This window comes from Oryzias latipes, chromosome 7, assembly GCF_002234675.1.
Source record: "Oryzias latipes chromosome 7, ASM223467v1".
Lineage (NCBI taxonomy): Eukaryota > Metazoa > Chordata > Actinopteri > Beloniformes > Adrianichthyidae > Oryzias > Oryzias latipes.
Window position 1 is genome coordinate 31,023,306 of NC_019865.2, and position 27,071 is coordinate 31,050,376.

The following is a 27,071-nucleotide window of genomic DNA, read 5'->3' on the forward strand; positions in this document are numbered from 1 at the left end:
ATATGAAAGCTGGAGAGGACAACACTGAGCTCACCCTGCACACCTCCCAGGTAAAACGCTGCGTTGGCCCCTGCAGAGCGGCTCTGTTTGGGGCCCACCCTGTGCGTGCCGACTCCATCCACCAGCAGCTTCAAACTCTTATTCTTTTTGACCACTGCAGAAACAAGACAAGGTGATGCGTTACAGTCCGGCCTAGAGAGCTTCACTTTCCCCGCTGGGGCAGCAGCTTTTTGACATGAGCTCACCGCTGACAGTGTGCCATTGTCCGTCACACAGAGGGTCCACGGGAGTGACAGACGTGGAGAATTTACGTTCGCCGCTGGTTACAGAAGCCGTCACCTTCAGCAGAGACCAGGCTCACATTAGGGTTCTCATAATTGTCATGTTTTTTTTTTTAGTGACCGAGTGAAAACCTCATCCCACCTTTCCTTCAACAAGGATCACGCTTAGTTGTAGGTCAGCTGACGTTTCAGCGTGCATCAGCAGTCCCGAGTCAAAAACGGGCCGAACCTCAAGCTGGATCTCGACATCCCGATCCAAAACCAAAGATTCGTCTGCAGGAAGTGGGGCAGTTTTGACACAGGACGAACAACACAGCTCCATCACGCTGAGGGAGACACCCTACCTATCTTGACATGACCGCCCTCTCCAGAAAAGTAGACTCCTGGTTGGAGAAGGTTCTGGAAGCAGGGAATGGTCCCCTGGCTGTATGCCGGGTTTCCAACGTGGGCGTTGTTCAGTCTCAGATCCCGGACACAGCCAACGAAGCCAGCAGAGTCCAGGCCCTACGGTTAGCAACACACAGTCATTCACACTCATGGAGAGATGTGATGTCATCGCTGCATCCGCAGATGCAGCGATGACATCACAGCTCTAAATCCTCATGTCTCCGAGCTGGCAGCATCAAAGCTGCAGCTGAAATTCAGATCCCACCATTCTGTCTTATGTTTGCTCATTTAAAAATCTTGGAATTGATTCTTTAATGACCCATTTCTCATTTCCTCTTTATGATTTTCATCTTCAGGGCTTAGTTAGATTGGATTTTTGTGGCTCCGGCCATGACTACACCTGCTTTTTGCAGCAGATTCTTCTTGATTTTAAATCCCTTTTTCAAAACCCTAGACCAGCTCAGTGGCCCTGTGGGAGAGTGTGCGTCCGGAGACTAGATGGTCATGAGTTCAAATATTGAGGCTGTACTGTATGTGCTGCTTCACGTTGGAGCCTGCGTGAGAAAACATGTAAAATACAGCAGTTCTGAGGCAAAACACGGTTAAAAGTCCTTCAAATTAATCGTATTGGTGGAGACCTTTTTATTTTATTATTTGTTCCTCACATTGGTGAGGATGGATAGCAGGTGAGACACTGGCTCACCTTCCTCTCCTAACCGCATGCCACTGCTGAGACATGCTTCAATAAGGACCCACCAAAACCAAACCCGCCAAAATTCTGTCCACCCTGCCGGTAAATTTGGAATCAAGAGTGAGCTCCGTCGCATTTGCATGTTCCAGGTTGATGCAGCAATACTCATATAGTCAAATATCAGAGTTGGAAATTCAGTGCAAGGCTATTGGCCCAGTCCAATGGAAGGCAACAGCTGCAAACTGTTTTCATGTAGGATTTGGTTCATGACGGCATGCAGAGGCTGAGCCGTAAAACCAGAACCAATCTGAGGTTCCACACTTTACATCCTCATGGGTTTACATTGAAAGCAGCAGAAAACATGAAAAAGCCATAAAGCATAGGTTCAGAAATGTTGCTGTGTCAGGAAGTCTACATTACCTTCACTGAATGTGGCGCCCCACCGATATAGAGAGGTCCGGTAATGCGAGTCCCAGGCTGCCTCATAGATCGAGCATTGATGCCATCCACAATCAGGCTGACCTTCTGCCCTTCATGCTTTACGAAGACCTGGGAGGACACAAAGACACACCCGTGAACACCTGCTGCAGCTCTGCAGTGCAGAGAGTTCCAGGACTCCACTGGGCTCATCTGGGACCACAGACAGGGCACAGAACGGAGAACCAGCAGGACAGAAAGGTTTCTTTCCAATCAGAGGAGACCTGCTTCAACATGGGCGGAGCAACCAAACTACTTGTGTTAAAGAAAAAGGCAGATGCTAGACAAGTCAAAGGGCTTCGCATGCCTTTGGAACCTAAAGCTGCTGAACATTGGACTCCTCTCTGACAGAAACTGTGAGAGATCTTTTGTTGTCTCTTCAGTAATGTAATCATAAGACATGTCTGTGTATGGATACCCCTTTCAAAGTTTTATTCCTTAAAATCAGTGAAGGTTCTCATTCATGCTCGTTTTTTCTAACGGCTTGAAGTTGACCACAGCAAATCCAGATTTTAAGTCCAAGACATTTCGTTATATCCGGTAAAAAGTGGAAAAAACATTCTTTACAAAAGGCTGGGGCCCGATGTGTGCGTGACCTTACCGTGTGCCACTGGTTGTCATTGTACTTCTTTTTGGGTCGAAGGCTGTCCCTCCCCTTTGGCCCGTCTACTAAAAGAAGCAGGTGACCTTTAAGGACGCTGAGGGACATCACTGCCCCGCTGTGTCGCCTGCCATCAGCCAGGAGGACGAGGCCATCAGAAGAGTTGATTTTCAGCTCCATGGAGAAATGGTTTCTGCAAAAAAGCCACGGCTTTCATTAAGCCTCATTGAATTCCAGTGCATGCAGCGATGATCGGGGTCCCCTTTGTGCTGTGGACCTGTGTTTACACTCACAAGCTGGAGATGGAGTCATATCTCTGGTAACTGTGAGCTGAGCCACTGAAGTGTGTTGCTCCACTTTCAGAGACAGGCTGGACCTGCTGGCAGGACTCACTGGTGCCTTGATGGAGAGATCCTGATAGCTTCCTTTGCCTGCCCTGAGGAGACGTGAGCAGAGTGTCACAAGCCAATCCTGGCTTTGTTCTTTGATTGTGGCATCGTGAGGATGAGTACCTTCATTTTTCTGCTTTGTTTTGGCTGCGCAGCGACGATCTGCTGAGGCGTCTTGGATGCAGGACATTCAAAAGGAACATTTACATTTTCTTTGACCTTCAGCAGGTCCAGAACCTTCTCTTCAACGTTCTCCCTGAAGATGAGAAGCAGACATACAGTGGGCGAAAACGTTTTTGTCCAAGCTCCACTTAAAAGATGAGTGGCCTGTAATTTTCATCACTTATGAGAGACAAAATGAGAAGAAGAAAAAAGAAATAAAGAAAAAAAAAATCACTGTCTAGAATTAGAATTTACAAAGAATTTCTTTGTAAACTGTGGTGGAAAATGAGTATTTGGTCAATAAGAAAAGTTCAACTCAGTACTTTGTTATAAACCCTTTGTTGGCATTGATAGCAGTCAAACATTTTCTGTAAGTCTTCACAAGGTTTTCCCAAACTGTTGTTGGTATTTTGGTCCATTCCTCCATGCAGATCTCCTCTAGAGCAGAGATGTTTTTGGGGCTGTCGCTGGACAACACAGACTTTCAACTCCCTCCAAAGATTGTCTATGGGGTTGAGATCTGGAGACTGGCTAGGCCACTTCAGGACCTTGAAATGCTTCTTATGAAGCCCCACTCCTTCGTTACCCGGGCAACAGTGTGTTTGGGATGGTTGTCATGGTGAAAGACCCAGCCATGTTTCATCTTCATTGCCCTTGCTGATGGAAGGAGGTTTTCACTCCAAATCTAAACATACACAGCCCCATTCATTCTTTGCTTTACAGTCGTCAGTTCGACGAACCGCGGTGAGAAGTCAGTTTTTTGCTGGAATTTGATCTGTTACTGTGCCACAATGTCCCAAATTTTTAATGAAAATACCTCCAAACAAAGCCTTTCACAACAATTATTAGGTTAAAAATAATTGTGAATAAAAAAAGATTAATTTGATTCATTAATTCATTATTAATTAATATGAATTGCACAAAAGATTCATCGCAGTACAGCACTTTTTGATTCTGTGTGGAAAAAAATAAAATATATCAATCAATCAAAGCTATATAAATATTGATAAAGTAAAAAGGGGAGACATTTTTACTTAGTGATACCAGACAAAGTTTTTTTTCTTCTCATTTTTGCATGTCCTTTGGTCAATAGAGCACTTTAAATGCACCTTATAGACAAACTCGTTTGCAGATGATTACCTCTTGATAAAAACATTGCTGAGGCATCCGGTGAGGTTGCTGAGGCCTGCGTCAGGCTTTCCTCCTAAGAAGGTAGATGATCCTGAGACTGCCGTTCCTTTCTCTGTGGCGTCTCCTTTGCTTCCTGGCTCCAGCACATCGTCCATTAAGATGCGCATCCTGAGGAGGTAGCGGGCAGAAAGTCAACCAAAGGGGTGTGTTGAAGAATAGTTAGAAACTGCCTTTAACTTTTATTACACTAATGGTTTAAACTTAATTCACTGAGCATGTATTGTCATCTCAAAATTATATTACATTTGAAGAAAGCACAGCCAAGCTATTGTTCTCAGAGTTTATTCTCATACTCCCTTTTTCTGTGCATGTGTGATCTGCTGAGCCTTAGAGCTTCTTTCCAGCAGCAACCTGGGGGCGTGATTTTCACACAGGGTCTATCGGACGATCTTCTGAATATGCAAATGCAGGCTTTATATACAAAATCCATCTCTGAGCTCGTTGGTTCGGACTTTGAATGCACCATGTTCATCTGTCTGTCCCCTTCGTGTTTGTACGAAGTAAAACCTCCACAAAAGCTAAGTAACTGTCTCTGAGTCATTATTCATTCATTTCTGTGTGCAAGAAACTGACGGGGTTACGAACTAACATAATACAGTCCTTTCTAGAGAATCCAGTTTCTTCACAGGGTGGGAAGGTCTGGTGAGGGGACTGCAGCACACGTCTCCTTACCCCTTGGCGTTGTTGTAGATGGCAATGTAGTGGCTGTTGTCATCGTTGTACGTCTTCTGAGTCCGGATGTAGTTTATGGTGTCATTCACCACAACATGGCCGCCCTTCAAAAAGGCCTTGAGGGTGCCGACCTGCAGCAACAAATTCAGACAAACTCAGCTGAAGCTCAAATATTTATGAGGCCTGCTGGCACCAAAACAAGAGTTGCTGTTCTGCTCCAGACCTGATCCTTGTGGAAGAACATGAGCCCATCTGCCTGGATAGTTCTGAAGCCAAAGCTGGCGTAGAAGTCGTTTCTAAGGCAGGGGGTGCTTGTTGAAGCCTCTTCCAGGTAGCTCTGACCGCCAAAATACGCCTCACGAGCCACCTGTAACAAGGTAGGATATGCAAACACGGGCAAAACTGAAAAACATTTCACACGACTGAAGCGAGAGACATTGCTGTTTCAAAGCGGTTTGGTTTGGAGCTAAAGCCAGCTAGCAGTAGGTCTGTGAGCCAAGCTGGGTTAGTAAAAGAAGTCCACCCAATGATTAATCAATCACCAGAGCCTTAAACCAACAGCCAGTGTAGAGTTTAAGGGTTTAAGAACAGGAGGCAAGTGTTTAGCTCTCCTATTGTGGTTTTGTCTTGATGGCATCCTTTTGGTTTAAGTTTCACCTTTAACTTCTGTTATTTATTGCCTGAGAATTTAACTTTTTTTCCCCCTCCCCTGGAGTGGGATGTAACACACAAAACCTACTTAAATTTATGTTAAATGTATGTTTGCATAAAAAAAAAGTGTGAGCAAAGTGGTTTAAAGATTGAAAAAGGATGAACTAGATTTTAAATGGTAAAGCTCATGTCTTACCAGCAGGTCTTTGTCACAGCCAAAGCTCACTCCAGTGGTCTTCATCCTCTTCAGGTCAATGTGAACATTTTTGGCTTTCACGTTCCGGAAACAGGCCTTCACAGAGCCCTGCTGTGGGAATTTCTCCCTCAAGCTGAAGAAGAAAAGCAGCATAAAACCATCTTCAGAGTTTCGTCTTCTAACCAAGACAGCCTTTCATTTGAACTTTTGGCAGCCATCTTTTATCTGAATCTGACTAAACAATGACTGCCCACCTCTCAGGCATCGTGTTCTCCGGGACTCCGCCCAGATAATATCTGGTTCCAAACACAGGTGTCAAAAAGTTGCCCTTTTCCCTGTAGATAATCTGGTAACTGCTCCTCACCACGAACCCATCAGACAGGAGGATCAAGTCAATCTTAACACAAAAACAAAAAATATTTTAAAAAATTTGGCGGTCAAACTGTGAGCGGTAAAAAGCGGGCAATAGCACGCATGCAGCTGCTTTAAAGTGAGCCGTACAACCAAAAGTTAGGATGCAGACAACTCACATATCTGTTGTTAGCATCACTAATGAGCAGATATTCCGGCTTGTCGGACACGGACTCCTTCATTCCACCGTTAAAATCGTAGAACACTTTGAGCTTTCCTTGAATCACGGCCAAACAAAGGAACCGAGTCTGCAGGAGGAGAGACAGAGGACTGCGTCAGCACCCAAGCTGAACTCCATTTGCTTCTTCACAACATCAGTGAGGGACATGTGGATTTGAAGAACACTTTGAATGTATGTTTGGTATTGCAAGTTAAAAATCTTATAGCTTTATGTTGCTTTTTTGTAAGTGATGGCATTAAACTAAAGGAAGTAAGGTTTCCCCAGTAGTTTTAACCCCAATAGAATGATGCAGGAAGAAATGCACAGAATGTCTGCATGGTGATGCTGTTGAAGTGTCCTATGTTTCATTAGCTTCTGGCTGCATGGCGAATGGCTTTACCCCGTTTTGCAGCATGATCAGGATCCCGTTACGAGAGACCACTTTGACTTCCTGCTCCAACCTGTCTCCTCTTGGCTGCAGCTCATTTTGAAGCGTGACTTCTGCCCAGCCCGCCCCGTCAAAATACGTGCCGTCATTCTCCCAGGGATCCGTCTGCACTGCTTTAGACCTGTTTTGAGCGACAACCAACCACCAGATGAGCTTTCAACGGCAGGAATGTCATGGAGTTATGGGAGATCGCGGTAACGTGAGGTAAAACAAAATAATGTGTACTGACCTTCCACACGGTTTATCTGCTGTGGTGTTGAGTGAAAAAGTCTTTTCGAAGTTATACAGACTGAGAACCTCCTCATTAAGAGTGTCCAGCTCAATGCAGCCCTTAAAGTTGGAGGAGACATTCAGCGGTGGTGGAGGCTGAAAGACAAAAAGATGAACTTTACAACAGTGCACTTTTATGAACAAAACTAGATGTCATATTTTAAACTTGTGTTCAGGATTCTCTTTAAACCAGAGCATGATTTGTGGTTCAAACTACAAGATCTGGAATCTTTCTGGAAGTCCCTGTTCCGACTGCAGGGCACTGCCCGTCTACTAAGTGCATCTTCCAAAAGAAGTTCCAGAGCTGGGACTTTTCTGTCTGGAGTTTGTGTGTTGAGTTTTCTCAGGGCACTCCAGTTTTCCTCCCACAGTCCATCAATCAGGCTTCATAGGTTCATTGAAGATTGCCTCCACGTGAATGTGTGGGTAGGCATGAGGGGCACTGTTCAGGGTGCACCACGTCCAACAGTAGCTGGATTGGCTCCAGCAGCGCCGTGACCCTAAAAGGGATCAGTGGGACCTGAAGATGGATGGAGGGATTGTTGTCGTGTAGGGGAGCATTTGTTGTCTTCATTTCTTCAGTAGTGGAAACTAAGACTGCCTCACTAAACTGTGCTTAAGATTCTTGTTCTACAAGCTGTTAACCTAAAGCCTCAGAGACACTAACCCGTCCGGGGGTTGACCTGCGTGGGTCCGGCAGGTTTTTGGGTCGTCCAGGTCTGTAGAGGGTCAGAGAGAGGAGCGGCTGCATCTTAAGGGGGGGACGGTGTGTCCTGCAGTTCCCTTTTGGCTTGTTTGGCAACCTTGAGGGACATCATCAAAATGGAACTTACCATTGCTGTGTGTGTGCGCAGCCCTTACACCACACTCTAATTGTTAGTGTGGTGCCCGCACTGGGTCCTCACGGACCGTGCACAATCCAAGGGGTGTCCACGTGATGCGTTAAGTGCCCCTAGGATGCATGTAGGATGTCCACACAAACTAATGTCTAATTTCCTCATTTCTAACAGTCAGGCTGCATGCAAAGCATCCCTAAGGGGCGCACATTTATCACATGAACAGCACTAACATGCTCCGTGCGCAGTGTGCAGCACTTGCATGACATTTCTGCGTCTCACCTACTTCCTCCTAACGTGTTGTCTAAGTGTTCACTCTGACCTGACACCTGTCTGTAGAAAAACTGTGCATGAACATTTTCACCCTACGGGCTCAATGAGTTGTCTATTACCTGTCGAGTGGGCTGCCTGTGTGCCCCTTACAGGCTTGCTCATTTTTCCCCCCCCAGGCAGCCCGTATCCACCCGTTAGGGCGGCTGTGACCGACCGGCGCTTCAGAAACTTGTCCCGATTCAGGTGTGGCTTTGGGTTTACTAGATCTTTTCTCGTTAGCCCCTCTTCCTTTGGTGGTAAAGACAATTGTTCTCAGTAACACTGACTTTCTTTGCAGTGTTTTTCAAAATAAATAAATAAAAGCTCTCCCTGTCTTTAAGTCTGATCAGGTGTGACTCAAACCCTGGAGGACTGGTGAGCTGCAGTTCAGCCGCGTTCTTCATCTAGAAATCTAAAATCAGCCCCATCCCTCAATCCAACCCTAAACGCAGAGTGCCACAGGGACCTAAAAGCATCGGGTCCCATGTTTAGAGTCCCTGGTGTGACCGGACTGTGAGTTTGACGCTTCATGGGTAGACGTTGGACCACTAGGCCCCTAAGCTAGCGCTTTGATAGTCAATTGAATCTTCCTGCCATTTGGAGCAACACTTCAACTACATCTGACAATGCAGAAAAACCAAACGATAAAGAACTTCAGTGAAAGAAGGCCCCTCCCCTCACAAACAGCTTTCTTATGCTCACCTTGAACGTGTCTGGGTATCCTCCTACATAGAAGACAGTGCCGTTGGTAAGCAGGTTTAGCAGACCCTCATCACCTTTGGCCTCCGCCTTGACTCTGATGGTTTGCTGGACCCCCAACTCTGATTTTGAAGACATGGACATTTGACCGTACTGGAGGATCCTGCACTCACACAGACAGACAAACACAGATGAAATGCCACGTAAAAACGAGCTTCTTCTCCGAAACAGCTCTGCTGACAAAACATCAAGACTACACAAGGTAACAGATCAGCTCTGGAGTTTGTGAGAAAACCTGATGCGAAAAAACAGGTAACGCTGACAGGTGACAAAAAGACAGACTTGAAAAAATGTGGAGACTCGAATTCAGGATTCATTTCTTCACATTATGCTTTCATGTGTTTGCTACTTTACCTTTCCATGACAACAGCTTTGAACTGTCCATCAGCACTGACATCTTCAGTCATCAGCACGTCAGCAGTTTCCCCTCCAACGTTGAAGTGCCAGCGCAGTCGTTTACCCTCCAAAGTCATCCCAAGAAACTCCTTACTGGACTGCAAACATTTCACAGACAGCACAAAGTGAGGAAAGCCACACAGACAGGATGCTTGCTGTTGAGAGTGTGTTCCAAATTATTATCCAAATTGTATTTGTGACAAAGCCACATAAATGTATCATGTTTTCTGTATTTTACACCCTATGAGGTGAAGAGGTCCTATGTTTTCCTTTTATTTTAGTGAATGTGTGTATTTTGGGTATTTGTGTACCGGGGATGCCGCTGACGTCACTCCTCACAGCTGATGCGATCAGCTGGGGTGCGTTAACACCCGGCATGGCTTCCGGGTTAAAAAGGGACAGACAAGGTGGGCTGGAAGCCGAAGGAGAGTTCAAACTCTGACAAGACGGAAAGGGAGACTAAGAGGGCCCTTCCAACAGCAAGCACGCACGGAATACCCCGGAAACCGACCATCGGGAGTCACAGAGGAGGATCTGACGTGGACCTTTCCAACTTCTGCCGCTGGGATTATTATTAATTTCTTTTGGGGAAGGACGTGGCTGGAAAGTGACCATGAGAAAAATGAGACTCCCTGACGTTAACCCGAAGGACGGGGTGAGATCATTTCAGTTTTTCTGTTTCTTTTGACTTTGGGAGGAATTGTTTACGTCGGAGCGCTTACGCGCACACAGGTGGGAGTCGCTAGACGGACAATAGGGAATCATCGTAAACGCGTGCACGGACCTATAATGTAATCGGGAGCGCGATTCATGGAGTGTGACTGGGTTCAATGAAATTATGATGGTTAAAGAACAAATCTTGATTTAATTGGTTGTTCATTTGTTCATTTGTGTTCCATAGTTGTGGTATATTGTGATAGACAGCAGTAATAACCACCGCCACCAATAGGTGGTGCTGTCGGCCTGTATATGCCATGAGGAGTTTGAAAGTAAAGTACATGTAAATGCTCAGGCATCGAAAGCTGTGTCCCTGTCGTCTGTCCTAATTAAGAGACCCGCTGATAGCACCCACGCTAAGGTAACTCGGAGCAACATCATATTAAGTCACAACATGGTGTCAGAAGTGCAAGCTGTCGTGTGAGAGGGAGACTGCAGCCGAGTCACGCAAGTGAGCTAGCTTAAATTAGCATAGTTCACCGTTGCTGAAAGCATGGAGCAGTTCAAACCGCCATCGCCGCTGCTGCTCACCGGCAATCTGTCAGAAACTTGGCGCAGGTGGGAACAAAGATTCCAGTTGTACATGACTGCAACAGGTGCGTTGGAAAAAGATGAAAAGGTTAAAATAGCCATTCTTCTTCACACCATCGGCGAGGAAGCTTTAGAAGTGTACAACACACTTGCTATTACCCCAGCCGGAGACGCACTTACGATGGTGGACATTCTGAAAGCATTCAAAGACTACTGTAGCCCACAAAAGAATGTTGTATTTGAGCGCCATCAGTTCTGGTCACACCCAATGATGTCAGGAATATCAGTGGACAGATATGTCACAGAGCTCCGTCAAAAAAGCAAAAATTGTGAGTTTGGAGCTGATGAGGAAGGCATGATCAGGGATAAATTGGTGTTCAGCATAAATGACACAAGACTGAAAGAGAGACTGCTTCGGGAGTATGACCTCACTCTTCGTAAAGCATTAGAAATATGCAGATCAGCAGAGGTGGCCAAAGCACAGATCCAGGTCATGCAGTCAACACCTGTCACCCACGACACAGCAGTGGATACGTTGAAGAAAGCTCAAGGACACAATAAATCAGCACATGGCAAACACCGAACGAGCAGCAACAAGCAAGTGGTTTGCACCAAATGTGGTAATAAGCACGAGCCTCGACAGTGTCCAGCTTATGGAGCAACGTGTCACAAGTGCGGAAAAAATAATCACTTTTCCAAGGTATGCAGAACAAATGCAGAGAAAAAAGGCTACTTCAAGAAAAACATGAACAACATTGAGACTGAAGTTGACTCATTGTACATAGGCATGGTGCGGAGTGATGATGGTGACATAGATGGTAGTTGGAATGAAACTGTGAACATTGAAGGCATGCAAGTTACTTTCAAACTTGACACAGGTGCGGATGCAAATGTACTGCCCAAGTCAGTTTATGCAAAGCTAACTGGTGCTCCTCAATTACAGCCCACAAAGACTGTCCTCATAGCTTTTGGTGGAACCCGCATACACCCAGATGGTGTAGTTTCTCTTGAATGTGAAACAAGGAAATGTAAAGCTGTGTGTGACTTTCTGGTGTCCAGCCATGCAGATAAGTCGATCCTAGGTGGAAAAGCTTGTGAACAGCTGCACCTGGTGAAACGAATTGGGACAATCGCAGCAGCAAAGTCTCCACAGCCAACCAAACCACCAGCAACCAAGGAAGAGCTCATTGAGAAGTACGCAGAGGTCTTCACAGGCTTGGGTGAGTTTCCTGGAGTTCACCACATACACATAGACCCAAACGTCACACCTGTGATTCATGCATGCAGAAATGTTCCACTGTCCATAATGGAGCCACTGAAAAAGACACTGAAAGACTTACAAGACAGAAATGTAATAAAGCCAGTCAAGGAGCCCACAGATTGGGTAAATAGTCTGGTTGCAACACAGAAAAAGAATGGAACACTAAGGGTGTGTTTGGACCCTTGTGACCTTAACCAGGCAGTAAAACGCCAGCACTATTCTATCCCCACACATGAGGATGTTCGTAGTAAACTGGCAGGAAAATCAATCTTCACCATTCTGGATGAAAAAGATGGTTACTGGCAGATCAAACTGGACGAGCCATCTTCTAAGCTCTGCACCTTTAACACACCTTGGGGCCGGTTTCGTTTCCTCCGGCTCCCATTTGGCATTAAGTCTGCCAGTGAGGTTTTTCAACAAAAGAACTGTGAGACTTTTGGTGACATCCCTGGTGTATTTATCATCGCAGATGACATGATCATAGCAGCAACTTCAGAGCGCGAGCATGATGAAATACTGCAAAAGGTAATGGAGAGAGCGAAAACAGCAAATGTGAAGTTTAACAAGGACAAAATTCAATTCAAAGTAGACACAGTGAAATACATGGGTCACATCATAACTGCAGCAGGCCAGAAAGCAGACGACACAAAGATTAAAGCCATTATTGACATGCCAACTCCAGAGGATAAACAAAGTCTCCAGCGTCTTCTGGGAATGGTAAAATTCTTGGCACAGTACATCCCAAATGAAGCGTCGGTTACTGCACCTTTGAGGCAGTTACTAAAGAAGGACACTGTGTGGCAGTGGCAACCACACCACACAGCTGCGTTAAGCGCACTGAAGACGGCGCTAACTCAAGCTCCAGTTCTGAGATTCTATGACCAAACTAAATCCTTGACTCTACAAGCAGACTCTTCAAAAGATGGACTGGGTGCGTGCCTGCTACAGGATGGACAACCTGTATGTTATGCGTCACGAGCACTCACGGACACAGAAAAGAGATACGCCCAAATTGAAAAAGAGCTGCTTGCCATTGTGTTTGCTACCAAAAGATTCCACCAGTATGTCTATGGAAGACCAGTGACTGTGCAGTCTGATCACAAGCCTCTTGAAGCGATCATGCGCAAACCGCTGTCCAAAGCACCAGCCAGATTGCAAGGAATGCTGTTACAGCTGCAAAGGTATGAACTCACTGTCACATACACGCCCGGCAAACACATGTTCATAGCCGATGCCCTCTCTCGTGCTACAGCAACCAGTGACAATGACTCCACAAGTGAAAATGGCTGTGATGAGAGAGTTGTGTATGCATTAGAGGCTACAGAGGCACTGAGTGAAGACACACTCAATAGACTGAGAACAGCAGTTGCAACAGACAGTGAACTACAAGCTGTGTGTGAAAAACACATTCATGGGTGGCCAGCTAAACGTAAAAGTTTAGATAGAGCACTATATTGCTATTGGCCCATGCGACACAACATCAGCATTCACAAAGGCATAGTCATGGTAGGAGACAAGATCGTGATACCACAGAACTTCCGACAAACTATCCTGGAAAAACTGCACATGGCTCATCAAGGTATACAGCGCACGAAAGCTAAAGCAAGAAAAGTGCTATACTGGCCTGGTATGTCCAGTGATATAGAGACTATGATTCAAAAATGTGAACAGTGCCAGCAAATGCAACCAAAGAATCAGGCGGAGCCACTTGTTCCACACATGATTCCGGAGCTGCCGTGGATGAAAATTGGAGCAGATATTTTCGAGCTGGAGGGTCAGCCGTATCTGCTGTTAATTGATTACCTGACCAAATACCCAGAGGTTCTAAACTTACCAGACAAAACAGCTTACTCTGTCATTCAAAAGATGAAGTCAGTGTTTGCAAGACACGGGATTCCCAAAGAAATAGTGAGCGACCATGTCCCATTTGCCAGCTATGAGATGAAATCATTCGCAGATGCTTGGGAGATTAAGCTCACTCATTCCAGCCCTGGTTTTCCCTCTTCAAATGGAATGGCGGAGCGAGCCATTAAGACTGTCAAACATGCACTAAAGAAAGCAATCCAGACCGGCACTGATCCACATCTAGTGATGTTATCACTGAGAAACACTCCAGTTACTGGATTGAACTTGTCACCCGCACAAATGTTGATGGGACGAGTCCTGCGCAGCACCCTGCCATGTTCTAGTAATGTGTTGAGACAGTCAACTCCACAAAACGTGCCAGAAAAACTACGAGACATGCAATCAAAGCAAAAGTTGCACTTTGACAAGCGTGCAAGACCACTACCTGTTCTATCTCCTGGTGACACTGTGCATATGCAAACCCGCCGCGGTTGGGAGCCAGCAGTCATCGTTCATCAAAGAGAGGAACCACGCTCCTACACCGTGCGAACACCATCAGGTAATACTCTCAGGAGGAACAGAAGGCATCTGAGGAAAACACACTCGAGTTTGTTTAAGGACACAACTCTGAATTTGGACTCGGATGGACTATTCTCTCAAAACCCAGAGTCAGTTGATCCACCAGCATGTGATTCCCCACAGAAATCATCTTCAGAGAGTATGGAAAACACAGCACCGTACTTCACACGCAGTGGTCGAGCAGTCATACGTCCTGCCAGATACAGAGACTAGTTAATGTGACAGTTTTGTGTTCATACTGTTGCTTTGATTTGTTTAATGGTTACGTAAAAGAAAAGAGTATGTTCATTTTGAAACATTGTAAGAAATAAGTTAAATGTTTGTATGTCGAAGTTTCAGACTACTGCACTAAGATGCACATTGTTAAATGTAAGGTTGTTTACAATCTGAATTTGCCTAGCCATTACGTTAAGAGCATAAGACCGTCTAATGTTCAAATTATTTAGAGGGTGCTTTTGTGTTTAAACAACTGTTGAAGATGTTATGACTAACATGTCTTGGGAAAAGAGGGATGTGGTATATTGTGATAGACAGCAGTAATAACCACCGCCACCAATAGGTGGTGCTGTCGGCCTGTATATGCCATGAGGAGTTTGAAAGTAAAGTACATGTAAATGCTCAGGCATCGAAAGCTGTGTCCCTGTCGTCTGTCCTAATTAAGAGACCCGCTGATAGCACCCACGCTAAGGTAACTCGGAGCAACATCATATTAAGTCACAACAATAGTCAACCCACGACAATAATCTTAAGACTCTAAATGAACTGTAGAGTGTTACATATGGTGGCCAGTATGGGGATTAGTTTATCCTTTTTGTAATTTGTTTTCGTGGGTGTGTGGGGTGATTTGTGTATGTATTACTTCTATAATTTCTAAAAAGTTACTGAGACACAAAGCAACAGAAATGGCTGAGGCTGAAACAGATTTAGATTTCACAGCTGGGCCATTTGTTACCCGCAGACAAACTTCAGACGGAGGATTATCATCATTACTAAGTACCTTATACCTGCATAGCAGTGAGGATGACGGGTCCGTACAGGGGAATAATGAGGATGATGAAGTGGATGCTGTGAATGATGATGCTGGGGTTGAAGTTGCTGAGACAGAAGAAGCTCATACACAAGAACAAAACTGTCAAACGGAGAATGACAATCTAGCTCAGGAGGTGGCAGCACTAAAAGAGCACGTGAAGGAATTAGAAGAAACTTTCAGAGCATCTGTCACAAGCTCTCTTAACCGAGAAAGTAATTTCAGGGAGTATGTGGACATCAGCTTTGCTAAGCTAGAAAAAACTTTAATGTCCAGCATAGAAAAACTAGAGAAGGATGTGGTGAACTGTTTATTGCGAAGGGATGAGAAATGGCAGAACCAACAAAAGAAATTTAGGACTGTTAGTACCCCTCTACCTCGGCGAACAGTAGCCATATCCACCGAAACAGATTACACTGTGACACCCACACCCTGTCATTCACACCAAATAAGTCAGTCTGGTGCAACCTCCTTTTACTCCAAACCTCCTGTTCGGTTGGATTTTCCCACGTTCGGTGGTCCGCAGACCTCGGATGCGCTGAATTTCATTGAACAGTGTGAAAACTATCTTGACCTTAGACCCTTATCAAATCATGAGCTGTTAGGAGCCCTGTCTGCGGTTCTGAAGGGACCTGCTTTAAGCTGGTGGAAAGCCACTAAACCTGTTGTGCATGATTGGTTAACATTCAAGGAGGCTTTTTTATCTGCTTTTCTGCCAACTGATTATTTAAGTGAAGTGGAAGAGCAATTAAGAACAACTGTGCAGAGGCCGGAGCAATGTTTACGTGACTTTGCCTATGACTATAGGGCTTTGTGTCTGAAGTGGAAACGAGACATGACAGAGGAAGAAATAGTTCGGCGGATACTTAATAACATCAACCCCAAGGTGGCCGGCTGTCTGCGTGGCACCGTTTCATCGGTAGCCCAGCTGGTGAAAATAGGTTCAATGGTGGAGAAGGACTGTTCAGGAGCTAAAGAGTACTGGCAGAAGGTGCATGCTGGTGCTGATAGACCACCCAAAAGACAAACTGACCGGAAAATGATGCCAAAGGGAGCAATAGGGGTCACAGTGGGAAAACAGAACCCACAGAAAGGTAGTGAGCCTAAACTTTTAATGATCCCAATCACCATACGGGGGGTGAAAGTTGAGGCTGTAGTGGACACTGGGAGCACGTTTACATTGATGAGGAATGGTTTATGGAGAGAATTAGCTCGGAACGAAGAAAGCATTCAACCTGCTGAAAGACAATGGTTTGTCATGGCGGATGGAACAGTGCATCAAGCCCTTGGTAAAAAGACCATTTGTTTGGAAGGACAAGTGGGACAGTGGCCATTGTCTGTCCATATAATGGAAGATGTACACCTTGCCTTTCCTTTAATCCTGGGTTTGGATTTTCTTTCAAGATCCGGAGCCATTCTCAACTTGGCTAAGAATTCATACGGCTTAAGATCTGACCAAGGTTATGTGTATCACGAGTTCGGTTCGCCAATGCAGGTGCAGTCCAGAGATCATTACTCAGCCAACCCCTCTTTACCATCAGTTCAGCTTTATTATGCTGTTCAGCCCGGAAAACTTCCTCCGTGTTGGGCAGCCACCACCACGCTGGACCCTGTGACCTGTGACACAGATTTTCCTGAGTTGCTTGGAACCCTGATTGATGATTGGCCTACAGTCACATCAGGGGTTTTAGGGAAGACCAATGTGGAAAAACACACTATTTTCTTAAAGGATGATGTACCAGTCAGAAGTAGAGCTTACAGAATTTCTCCTTTGAAGAAGAAAGTGATCGAGGAACATGTAGAAAAAATGCTGCAAGAAAACATCATAGAGCCATCGCAGTCGGCCTGGTCATCTCCTGTAGTCCTAGTGAACAAGCCTGATGGATCCTACCGGTTTTGTGTGGATTACAGGAAGATCAATGCCAAGACCCTGCCTGACGCATATCCTATGCCACTTGTTCATGACATCTTGGAGTCACTGGAAGGCGCCTCCTGGTTTAGCTCCTTAGACCTTCAGGCAGGTTATTGGCAGGTAGAGATGAACGAACGTAGTAAACCAGTCACTGCTTTTACAACACACCTGGGACTTTTCCAATTCAAATGCATGCCTTTCGGATTGCGGAACGCAGCAGCAACATTTCAAAGGTTGATGGAGAAAGTTTTAGGACAATTGAGAGGACGGATATGTTTTGTATACATTGACGACATCATTGTGTATTCAAAGACAAAAGCAGACCATCAGAAAGATTTGGCCACTGTATTTCAAAAGCTGCAGGCTGCCAATCTTAATTTGAATATGAAGAAGTGCCATTTTTTTAAAAGGCAGTTAAGGTTTCTGGGTCACCTTGTGTCAGAGAAAGGTGTGGAGATTGACCCAGACAAGACCCAAGCAGTAAGCAATTTCCCTGCTCCCAAAGACCTAAAATCCCTCCAACGATTCTTAGGTTTAGTTGGATGGTACCACAAGTTCATACCCCACTTTGCAGATATAGCCGCTCCTTTGCATAATTTAAAAAAAAAAGGGGTTGAGTGGAGATGGACTGAGGAATGCCAAGTCAGGATGGATATGTTGAAAAAAGCTTTAAAAAGCCCTCCTGTATTAATTCAACCTAACCCAGTGCTTCCTTTCCAAGTTCACACAGATGCTAGTGAGGTGGGTCTCGGAGCAGTTCTGACCCAAGAAACTGGAAAAGGTGAGGGAGTCATCGCTTATGCTTCCAGACTGCTTAATGGGCCAGAAAAGAACTATTCCACCACCGAGAAGGAGTGCTTGGCTGTAGTTTGGGCAGTGGAGAAATGGCGACACTACCTAGAAGGTCAGGAGTTTCTCATTTATACAGACCATGCAGCATTATCATGGGCATTCAATTGTCCAAAGTCATCTTCCCGGTTGACGCGCTGGACCTTACGTTTACAGCAGTTCAACTTTAAAGTGCTCTACAGGAAGGGATGTCTCAATCAGGTTCCTGACGCATTATCAAGGGTTTGGGAACCAGAGGTGGAAACCATGGGTTCTAACAACCTACCACAGACCTGTGAACATTATGAAAACAGGTCTGCTCCATGTTTAAAGATCTCTAGGAAGAGTTCCACCGACTTACCAACAACCTTAGCAGAGATAGCCGAGGCCCAGGCCAAGGACTCAACAGTGAACGAGCTATGTCAGTCTCAGTTAGGGAACCCTCCTGCCGATCGTATCAGTTTTATTAAACATCAAGGGGTCGTGTATCGTCGGGTTCCTCTGAGAGACCAAGGAACAAAATTCCAGTTAGTGGTTCCTAAATTGCTAATCTCAGATTTCCTGAAATATTTCCACGATAACCCTCTAGGAGGTCATCTGGGACAACTAAAAACATTGTTGCGGGTTTTGGAGGTAGCCTGGTGGCCTAATGTGCGTAAAGATGTATGGGATCATACAAAAAACTGTGAGGTGTGTCAAAGAACCAAAGCAGATAACCGAAAACCATCAGGTTTATTACAAAACACCTCTGTGTCTCTGCCGGGAGAGATGTTGGGAATTGATATCATGGGACCTTTCCCAAGGAGCAAGAAATCGAACACCGTTCTTGTAGTGGTCGTTGACTATTATACAAAATGGGTGGAAATGTTTCCCCTCAAAGATGGCAAAACACCCCGGGTTGTAAAAGTCCTACGGGAAGAAATATTTACTCGTTGGGGGGTACCAAAATACTTGGTGTCGGACAGGGGTCCTCAATTTACCAGTCATCTGTTGAACGAACTCTGTAACAACTGGGGAGTCGTACAGAAATTAACCACCAGCTACCATCCTCAAACAAATCTGACAGAACGTTTCAACCGAACCATAAAGACCATGATTTCCTCCTTTATCGGCCAGCAACACAACACCTGGGACCAATGGATCCCTGAGTTCCGCTTTGCCATAAACACCGCTCAACAGGAAACAACAGGGAAAACCCCTGCAGAGTTAGCCTTAGGACGAAACATACTTGGCCCACTGCAGCGGTTAATTCACAAACCTCCATCACCTGAACAGTTGGGGTCGTACAACCTGGTATAACGGCAACGTAAAATGGCAGAGGAGGTCAAACGGAGAGTGGGGTTGCATCAGGCTAGACAAGCTAGGTACTATAACCAACGGAGGAAAGATGCGCACTTTCTCCCGGGTAACCTAGTCTGGGTCCGAACACATCCACTTTCCAAAGCCACTGATAAGTTCACAGCAAAGCTTGCGCCTAGATGGGAAGGGCCAGCAAAAGTACTACAAAGATTAGGGCCTGTTAATTACAGGGTTGGTTGGGGTGACCCACAGAAGGAAGATACCGTCCATGTGGTTAATTTAAAGACCCATCATGGGTTAAGTCCTTAGAAGCCTCCGGCTGGAGGGGGGGACTATGTGACAAAGCCACATAAATGTATCATGTTTTCTGTATTTTACACCCTATGAGGTGAAGAGGTCCTATGTTTTCCTTTTATTTTAGTGAATGTGTGTATTTTGGGTATTTGTGTACCGGGGATGCCGCTGACGTCACTCCTCACAGCTGATGCGATCAGCTGGGGTGCGTTAACACCCGGCATGGCTTCCGGGTTAAAAAGGGACAGACAAGGTGGGCTGAAAGCCGAAGGAGAGTTCAAACTCTGACAAGACGGAAAGGGAGACTAAGAGGGCCCTTCCAACAGCAAGCACGCACGGAATACCCCGGAAACCGACCATCGGGAGTCACAGAGGAGGATCTGACGTGGACCTTTCCAACTTCTGCCGCTGGGATTATTATTAATTTCTTTTGGGGAAGGACGTGGCTGGAAAGTGACCATGAGAAAAATGAGACTCCCTGACGTTAACCCGAAGGACGGGGTGAGATCATTTCAGTTTTTCTGTTTCTTTTAACTTTGGGAGGAATTGTTTACGTCGGAGCGCTTACGCGCACACAGGTGGGAGTCGCTAGACGGACAATAGGGAATCATCGTAAACGCGTGCACGGACCTATAATGTAATCGGGAGCGCGATTCATGGAGTGTGACTGGGTTCAATGAAATTATGATGGTTAAAGAACAAATCTTGATTTAATTGGTTGTTCATTTGTTCATTTGTGTTCCATAGTCAACCCACGACAATAATCTTAAGACTCTAAATGAACTGTAGAGTGTTACATATTTACCGGTAAGTGTCAAAACGATTACATTCTTTGTTTTTCACTTAAACTCATGGATGACACTGTGTCTCTGGGTTATTTGGATCACTGGCATCAATCTCAGACACTGGTGATAATTAGTTTACCTGGGGGTTATTCCAGGAAGCATGTTTAAACTAGCCTGACTTTAAGCCTGAACTCTGGCTGAAATCCGCCTGAACTTGCTTACTCTGGGTATGTCGGTTCCAAAAGACCGGATATGAGTTGGCGTAATTACGCTCGACTTGGTAACCCTGGGTTAATGCACGGTACATAAAGGCATTCTCAATGGATCGCCGATTTCTGGAGTCACCATGGAAACGCGTGGAGAAAAAAAAGAGAGCGCTATACTTCAGTGAGACGGAGTCTGAGATTTTAATGACGGCGTATGAAGATTATACGTCCATCAAAAAAGTAATACGGCTGCATCATCAAAAGAAAGAGTTTCTGCTTGTAGTAGAAGAACAGACAAAGTAAACGCACGAGTTTCTGATCTTATTTCCATTGTGACGCATAGATATATAACTTACACAACTGAAATTAATTCAATTAATGACAAGTAATTGAGTTTATTCAACCTAATTTCTTACGTCGATCCAACACAATACTTTTTACAACTCGAATTTACATATTTATCTAACTAAATTTTACTCCAATTCAATTAAAATTTTTCCATTTTAATTTATTGTAATTCTTGAACTCTCATATGTCTAAACTTGAGCCTGCAGATATTGTCATTTCTATAACAATAAAATGAATTACACAATACAGATAGTATCATCTAACCATTTACCATCTCTCTGAATTCATCATTACACCACTACACAGTAGGGTGCTATATAAACTCATCATCCTCTCCCTCCCTCATGGTGCAGAAAGAATTAAACATAACTGGACAAATAACTCGGCAAAACACAGTAAAACAACTAAAAACATTTGGTCAAAAACCCACACTTAAACCCAAATCCGCCCAGACAGGCAAAGGGAATGGTATCCCACAATTCCTTGCGGTGTCGATATAACAGCAGCACCACAGTTACACCTACTTGATTGAATTAATTTAAATGAAAGTAAAATAACTGTCTGAAAACTACGTGTTATTTTTAAGCTGACTTAACTAAAAAAATGATTTATCTTAACTGAAGCAAATAATTAAGTTAGTTCACTGTAAAAGGTTTATCTTTCCAACATCCATATGTGGTCTTATCACCCTCTCATGGTGGAAAAAGTATTATCTGAGCTTCTTCATCCACTAAATCATCTTCAAATGGACACGCCATGCTGCTTCACCTCTCTGAAAACAAACTAACCTTCAACTAAACCTGCTCCAGACCAGGTTATGTTCAGAGCATGAGTTGCTATGGCAACTTGACCTACCCTGAAACATACCTCCATTTCTGGAACCGAAAGCTGAGGTTATCAACTTCCTTAGCCTCAAACTTACCGTGGGAGCTAGCATAACCTGCTTTCTGGAACTCCCCCCAGGTGAGTTCAATTAAAAGAAAAACTACTAGAGAAGGATGCTCCACATTATTAAGCAGACCAATATTTTCTAGCAATATGGGGGGAAAAAAAGATCTCTCTGCTGAAAAGTCTGAAATTGTTAAATACCTTGGACTAGGTATGAAAACCTTAGATATTTCAGGAAAACTTGAGTGTGATCATCGTACTATTAAGTAGGGATGGGAATAGAAGCCTCATGAAGCTTTCCAAGGGGTTCATGTAATTGTGCCGGAAAAATGAACCAACCATTCAGGGCTTTGAAACCACACAGAACAGCGGTATCTGGTGGAGGACTGGACGTATATCATCTGCTAACACATATACTAAGCTCCTTGTAACACTTCACTGTGGAAATGATGAAAAAACGTAAACAAAACAATGTTGTTAATGATGATTAAAAAACAATGTAAAACAACCAACGAGTTATGTTTTCTGTGAGAAGTGCTTGACACAGCAAAACACACATACATGAAGAAAATAAAGGCCAAGCAACTAAAAAATAAGTAAAACACTGGTCTTGACCCTGGACCTCTGAGTGCAGACGCCGTGACTTTTCCACTGAGCTGTCTCTAATGTGACAGTGGCATCTCGCCATCATAAATTCATAAAAGTATTTTCCTTATAAATAACGTTCATAGTGAATTGTCTTATTAGGAGAAAGCGAGTTGAAACGATCCTGAGACAATGTCTCAGGACATTAGATCCTGAGCCACAGTTCGTTTTTTACCAGGAGTCATGGTAAAGTGCAGTGAACTGACACTGATTCCAATTCAGGGGAAACAACAGAACTGGTCAGGAAACGTTCAGGATTCATTTGTATTTACAGAGAATAACACCCCACTGTTCAAACACAACTAGTGACATCTGAACCGTGGTTTGACTGATGCATTTGGCGCTTTGTACGTCATCAACCACGTGATCTGCACTAGTTGACACACGCCCCAAAACATTGTGCAGAAAACCACTCTGCTTCATGAAGGTGAACTGAGCGCCGGAGCGTCCGTGTCAAACGGGCCGTCCCTACTATGAAGGTATTTGTGGTTGATTCAGAGCACACACAGGTTGGTGCAGATGAAGGCAGAATAAGGAAGGTTTCTGACAGACAAACACGTTGGATTAAGAGAGCAGCTGCTAAACTACCATTACAAAGCAGCACAAAGCAACACATTTGAAGCTGCTGGTGTCTCTGGAGTCCCACCAACATCAAGGTGTAGGATCCTCCAGAGGCTTGCAGTTCTATGTAAACCTTGTATTCAGGCCCCCCCATAAACAACACTCACATGCAGGAACAGACATACATTTTCAAACAGTCTTGTTCACTGATGAGCGCCGTGCAACCCTGCATGGTCCAGATGGAGGGAGTAGTGGGTGGATGGCAAAAGGAAGAACAGTGTTTTCTGTGACAAAGTCATCTTCATGCATGACATTGCTCCATCTCATGCTGCAAGGAATACCTCTGCATCATGAGCTGCTATGGGCATAAAAGGAGATTAACTGAGGCTCCCATCCTCCCATGACCTCAACCCTATTGAGAACCTCTGGAACATCCTAAAGCAAAATATCTCTGGGGCTGGGGGGCAGTTCACATCCAAACAGCAGTTCTGGGAGGCTATTCTGACATCCTGCAAAGAAATTCAAGCAGAAAACCTCACAACACTCACAAGTTCAATGGATGAAAGAAATGTGAAGCTGCTACACAAGAAGGGGTCCCATGTTCAAATGGAAGTTGACCTGTTAAGATGTTTTTGATTGGAATAGCTTTTGATTTGAGTAAACATGACCTCCGAATGCAGCAAATTCAACAAATGACCACTTTTAGGCCTGTAGGATCTATCGAATGTTGTGGAACTTTGTTGTGTGTAATAATGTGGAACAATGACTTTTTCAAAAATAAAAACCTCTTTAAAAAAATCAAAGTAAAATATGATTTGCAGAATAATTTGGAACACACTGTAATGAGCAATAAACTCACTGATGTTTGGCACATTTAAATGATGGAATATTATGCAGACAAGGCTTTGTGTTTTGTTGCTTACATCTTTGTTCCCGAGGTAAAAGACAAACTGACTGGTGGCGTCTTCGGCCCGCCTGGCCCGAGCTGCATCTGGCAGGGTGATGTATAACTTCAAGGAGGTGTAAGCAGCCAGGTCCGCCAGGTTGGAGGGGTTTCGAACCAGAACGGCAGAGGAACCATTAAATTTCATGGGCACTGTTATCTGCACATTGGACAACAGAAGCGATGAGGGTTCACTCATTGATGGACAGCAGGGTGGGTTTTAAAGTGTCCATTAAAGGGCAGGACGGTTGTACCTTGCTGGCAGCGTTGCGTGCCTCTTGGATGAGCTGCCGGATGCGGCTGATGCTCTCAGAGATGTTGGGCATTTGGGCCGAGTGATTCTGCAGCTCATCCAGCTTTCTCAGGAGGGTGGGGATGGCTTCATCCAGCTTTTGCACTACAGAGATTACAAAAGTGCCTTTTTTTTCTTTCTGCAGTTCAATCTGTTTAACTTATACATGTAAAAAAGGTAAAAAATAACAAAGTTTCTCCTCCTCATCCTTTGTACAGAAGCTGGATCTTCCTTGTGTTAGCTGCATTCAGGTCCTTAGAAATCGTTTTGTTATTTTAGTTTGTACTTGTCTTCTGTACTACAGACAGACAGCACAGTCAATGGCTACATAGGTGCACATTTTGGTAAAAAAAAAATGAAAGGGCATAGTGTTTTAGAATTTAGACCCCAAAGGGAACTGGATTATTCAACCTTTCCTGCATCAACACCAGCTCTAAAACCCACTTTAAGAACAATCCAACTGTTTTTAAAAATGTTATTAGAGCAATATTATGAGACATGTCTGTGATAACTGCATGAAAATGTCTATTGGAGCAATAAAGACTACTGTCATATTTGTGCACAGTTACTTCTAAAAATAAGGTGGACTTAGAGAAAAAAGAAAGGACAAAAGAGTTAAATGCGCCATAAAGATGCAGACACGCCAGAAAGCTTAAGGCCTGTGACTTCAGCTGTGAGGATCCATGACCTCAGGCTTGGATTGGAACCTGGTTCTGGTTTCTGGATTCCTTTTGTGTCTGCATTGCTGTGGTCCATCTAGTTTGTAGTGGTTACAATTGTTTCTAGATTGTTAAACATTCCCTCTGTTTTATTTTGGCTCTTCAAGTTTGTGTCTTAGTCATCTTTGCAGTTTTTTAATACCAACATTTAGATTCTCCAAATATCTTCAACCTTTTTACAAGTTCAACACATTTCAGGTAAAAAGATCATTCCCTGAATAACCTGTGTATGGTGTTAGAGCAGCAGTTGTATTGCTGTTTGTGTGTTCTGATCCCACTTTGACTATTGGCATTAGCAGCAGAGATGTCATGACGCTGTACACTCCTTTTGGCACCAGCTCTAAACACTGCTCCCTTCAAACACAGCTGCCGTTCTGTTGAGTGCTGCGAGTCGTCTTTCGGCAGACTCTCCAGGGGAGGGTCAATAAAGACTCACCAACTCTGACGTTGAAGGAAAATTCACGTAGGAGTTTCAGCTACTGGAAAGAGTCACAACACCATCACACTACTCCTGTCCTTCAGTACACTTCCAATGCGTGATGGAGAACGTTTGGCTCTTTAACTTTAAACTGTGGAACCAGGAAGCAGGAACAGCACCGTCCTACAGGAACTCCCCATCAGGTGCACTATTTTATAAGACATTTAAACCTCTGACATGGGTGTTCCAGTCTGCAGGAGGTCTGCCTGGTCTGGATACAGAAGCGTACCCTAAACTCTGGATTCTCTGTAACAAATGGTTTATTTTGACCCAGACAGACCCAGCCAGCCAGCCAGCCAGCCAGACAGACAGACAGACAGACAGACAGACAGACAGACAGACAGACAGACAGACAGACAGACAGACAGACCCAGCCAGCCAGACAGACAGACAGACAGACAGACAGACAGACAGACAGACAGACAGACAGACAGACAGACCCAGCCAGCCAGACAGACAGACAGACAGAATCCAGACTGTTCTCTTACCCGTGTTGTTGGCGTCTATCAGGGCGTTTTTGATTTCCTCATTGGTGACGTTGGTGTCTCCGTATGTTTGCTGCCACTCATCCAGCTGCTTTTTAATGGGTTGCAGAGCCAAGTTGACCTGGGTTGCAGAGCTGTTTGCCAAACCTGCCACCCGCTTCACTTCATCTATCTCCTCAGTCAAATCTATTAATGGAGAACATGAAAACCTAACGATTCAAGTTGTAAAAACATGTGAACTGAATGGCACAGGCTAGCAGGAACTCTTATTCCCACTCTATCATTTTATCTCTACTGTATATTGGATCAAACTGGTCATTCAGGCAGAAAGAAACTACTGTTTGGCAAATATCTTAAGTATGTACTTGAGCTCATGCTTAGGTTCTTCTGCACCGCTTCCAAATCCTTCATCATCTCAGCTTGTTTGGCTTTGAACATCTCCAGGCTCTTTCGAGCCTCTTCCAGCTGTGGGTTCAGGGCTGCAGCACAAAGACAAGTTGAATTCCTCAGGAGGAAACCACTGTTGGGGAAGATTCTCAGTAATCAAGGTCACATTATTGCAGGATTCAGCTGCACGTTAGTTAAAAGGTTGTTTGATCAGCCTTTTAAAGAAGACAAGAACATTTGGAGAAAACGGCTTCGCTTCTGCAATATTTCAGGCATAGAGGATCTGAAGACAGGAGAAGATGAAAAGAAAAGTTTACTGTTGTTCAGGTTGTCCTCCAGCTTCTGCGCCTCATCATTCAGCTCTGTACTTTTGTTGGCTAGAGATTTAGCCACCACACTGAGGTCCAGGTTTTTTATGTTCTAATAGCACCAAGAAAACAACATTTTTAAATCACTCAGTCGCATTTGTTTTATTATGGGGGAGAGAAGCAGCTTTGTGGATTTGATACCTCCAAAGTGATGTTGGCGTCCTTCAGCGCCGCCTTAGCAGCCTCCTCTGCCTCCTTCACACGGTTGACAACGTTGTTGTAGATTTTAGTCACATCCGTGATTCCATCCTCCTTGGTTTTTGTGACCAAACTGTAGAAATATCCTCACTGAGTTTGTTCTCTGTCATAAACTTTGCTATCTGTTTACATTCACGATTTTAATACTTGAAACGTGAAAACAATCAGCTACTAACCCCCCGTCA

The 27,071-nt window shown here is 44.6% G+C and overlaps 1 protein-coding gene across 2 annotated transcripts in view; it reads right to left on the bottom strand.

Moving 5' to 3' along the window:
• lama5 (laminin subunit alpha 5) overlaps positions 1-27,071 on the bottom strand; it is a 129,066-nt gene that overhangs the window by 2,399 nt on the left and 99,596 nt on the right. For both annotated transcript variants that reach the window (XM_023957049.1, XM_023957048.1), the window contains exons 56-79: positions 26,830-26,959; positions 26,638-26,740; positions 26,299-26,412; positions 25,937-26,119; positions 24,214-24,356; positions 23,940-24,119; positions 9,249-9,388; positions 8,838-8,997; positions 6,947-7,083; positions 6,670-6,838; positions 6,229-6,357; positions 5,953-6,095; positions 5,699-5,831; positions 5,075-5,218; positions 4,852-4,982; positions 4,129-4,287; positions 2,950-3,082; positions 2,731-2,873; positions 2,438-2,630; positions 1,780-1,908; positions 626-785; positions 424-554; positions 246-339; positions 35-154 (exon numbers count right to left, since the gene is read on the bottom strand). In XM_023957049.1, the coding sequence (XP_023812817.1) occupies positions 35-154; positions 246-339; positions 424-554; positions 626-785; positions 1,780-1,908; positions 2,438-2,630; positions 2,731-2,873; positions 2,950-3,082; positions 4,129-4,287; positions 4,852-4,982; positions 5,075-5,218; positions 5,699-5,831; positions 5,953-6,095; positions 6,229-6,357; positions 6,670-6,838; positions 6,947-7,083; positions 8,838-8,997; positions 9,249-9,388; positions 23,940-24,119; positions 24,214-24,356; positions 25,937-26,119; positions 26,299-26,412; positions 26,638-26,740; positions 26,830-26,959 (3,401 nt within the window). The remainder of the gene's footprint in view (positions 1-34; positions 155-245; positions 340-423; positions 555-625; positions 786-1,779; positions 1,909-2,437; positions 2,631-2,730; positions 2,874-2,949; positions 3,083-4,128; positions 4,288-4,851; positions 4,983-5,074; positions 5,219-5,698; positions 5,832-5,952; positions 6,096-6,228; positions 6,358-6,669; positions 6,839-6,946; positions 7,084-8,837; positions 8,998-9,248; positions 9,389-23,939; positions 24,120-24,213; positions 24,357-25,936; positions 26,120-26,298; positions 26,413-26,637; positions 26,741-26,829; positions 26,960-27,071) is intronic.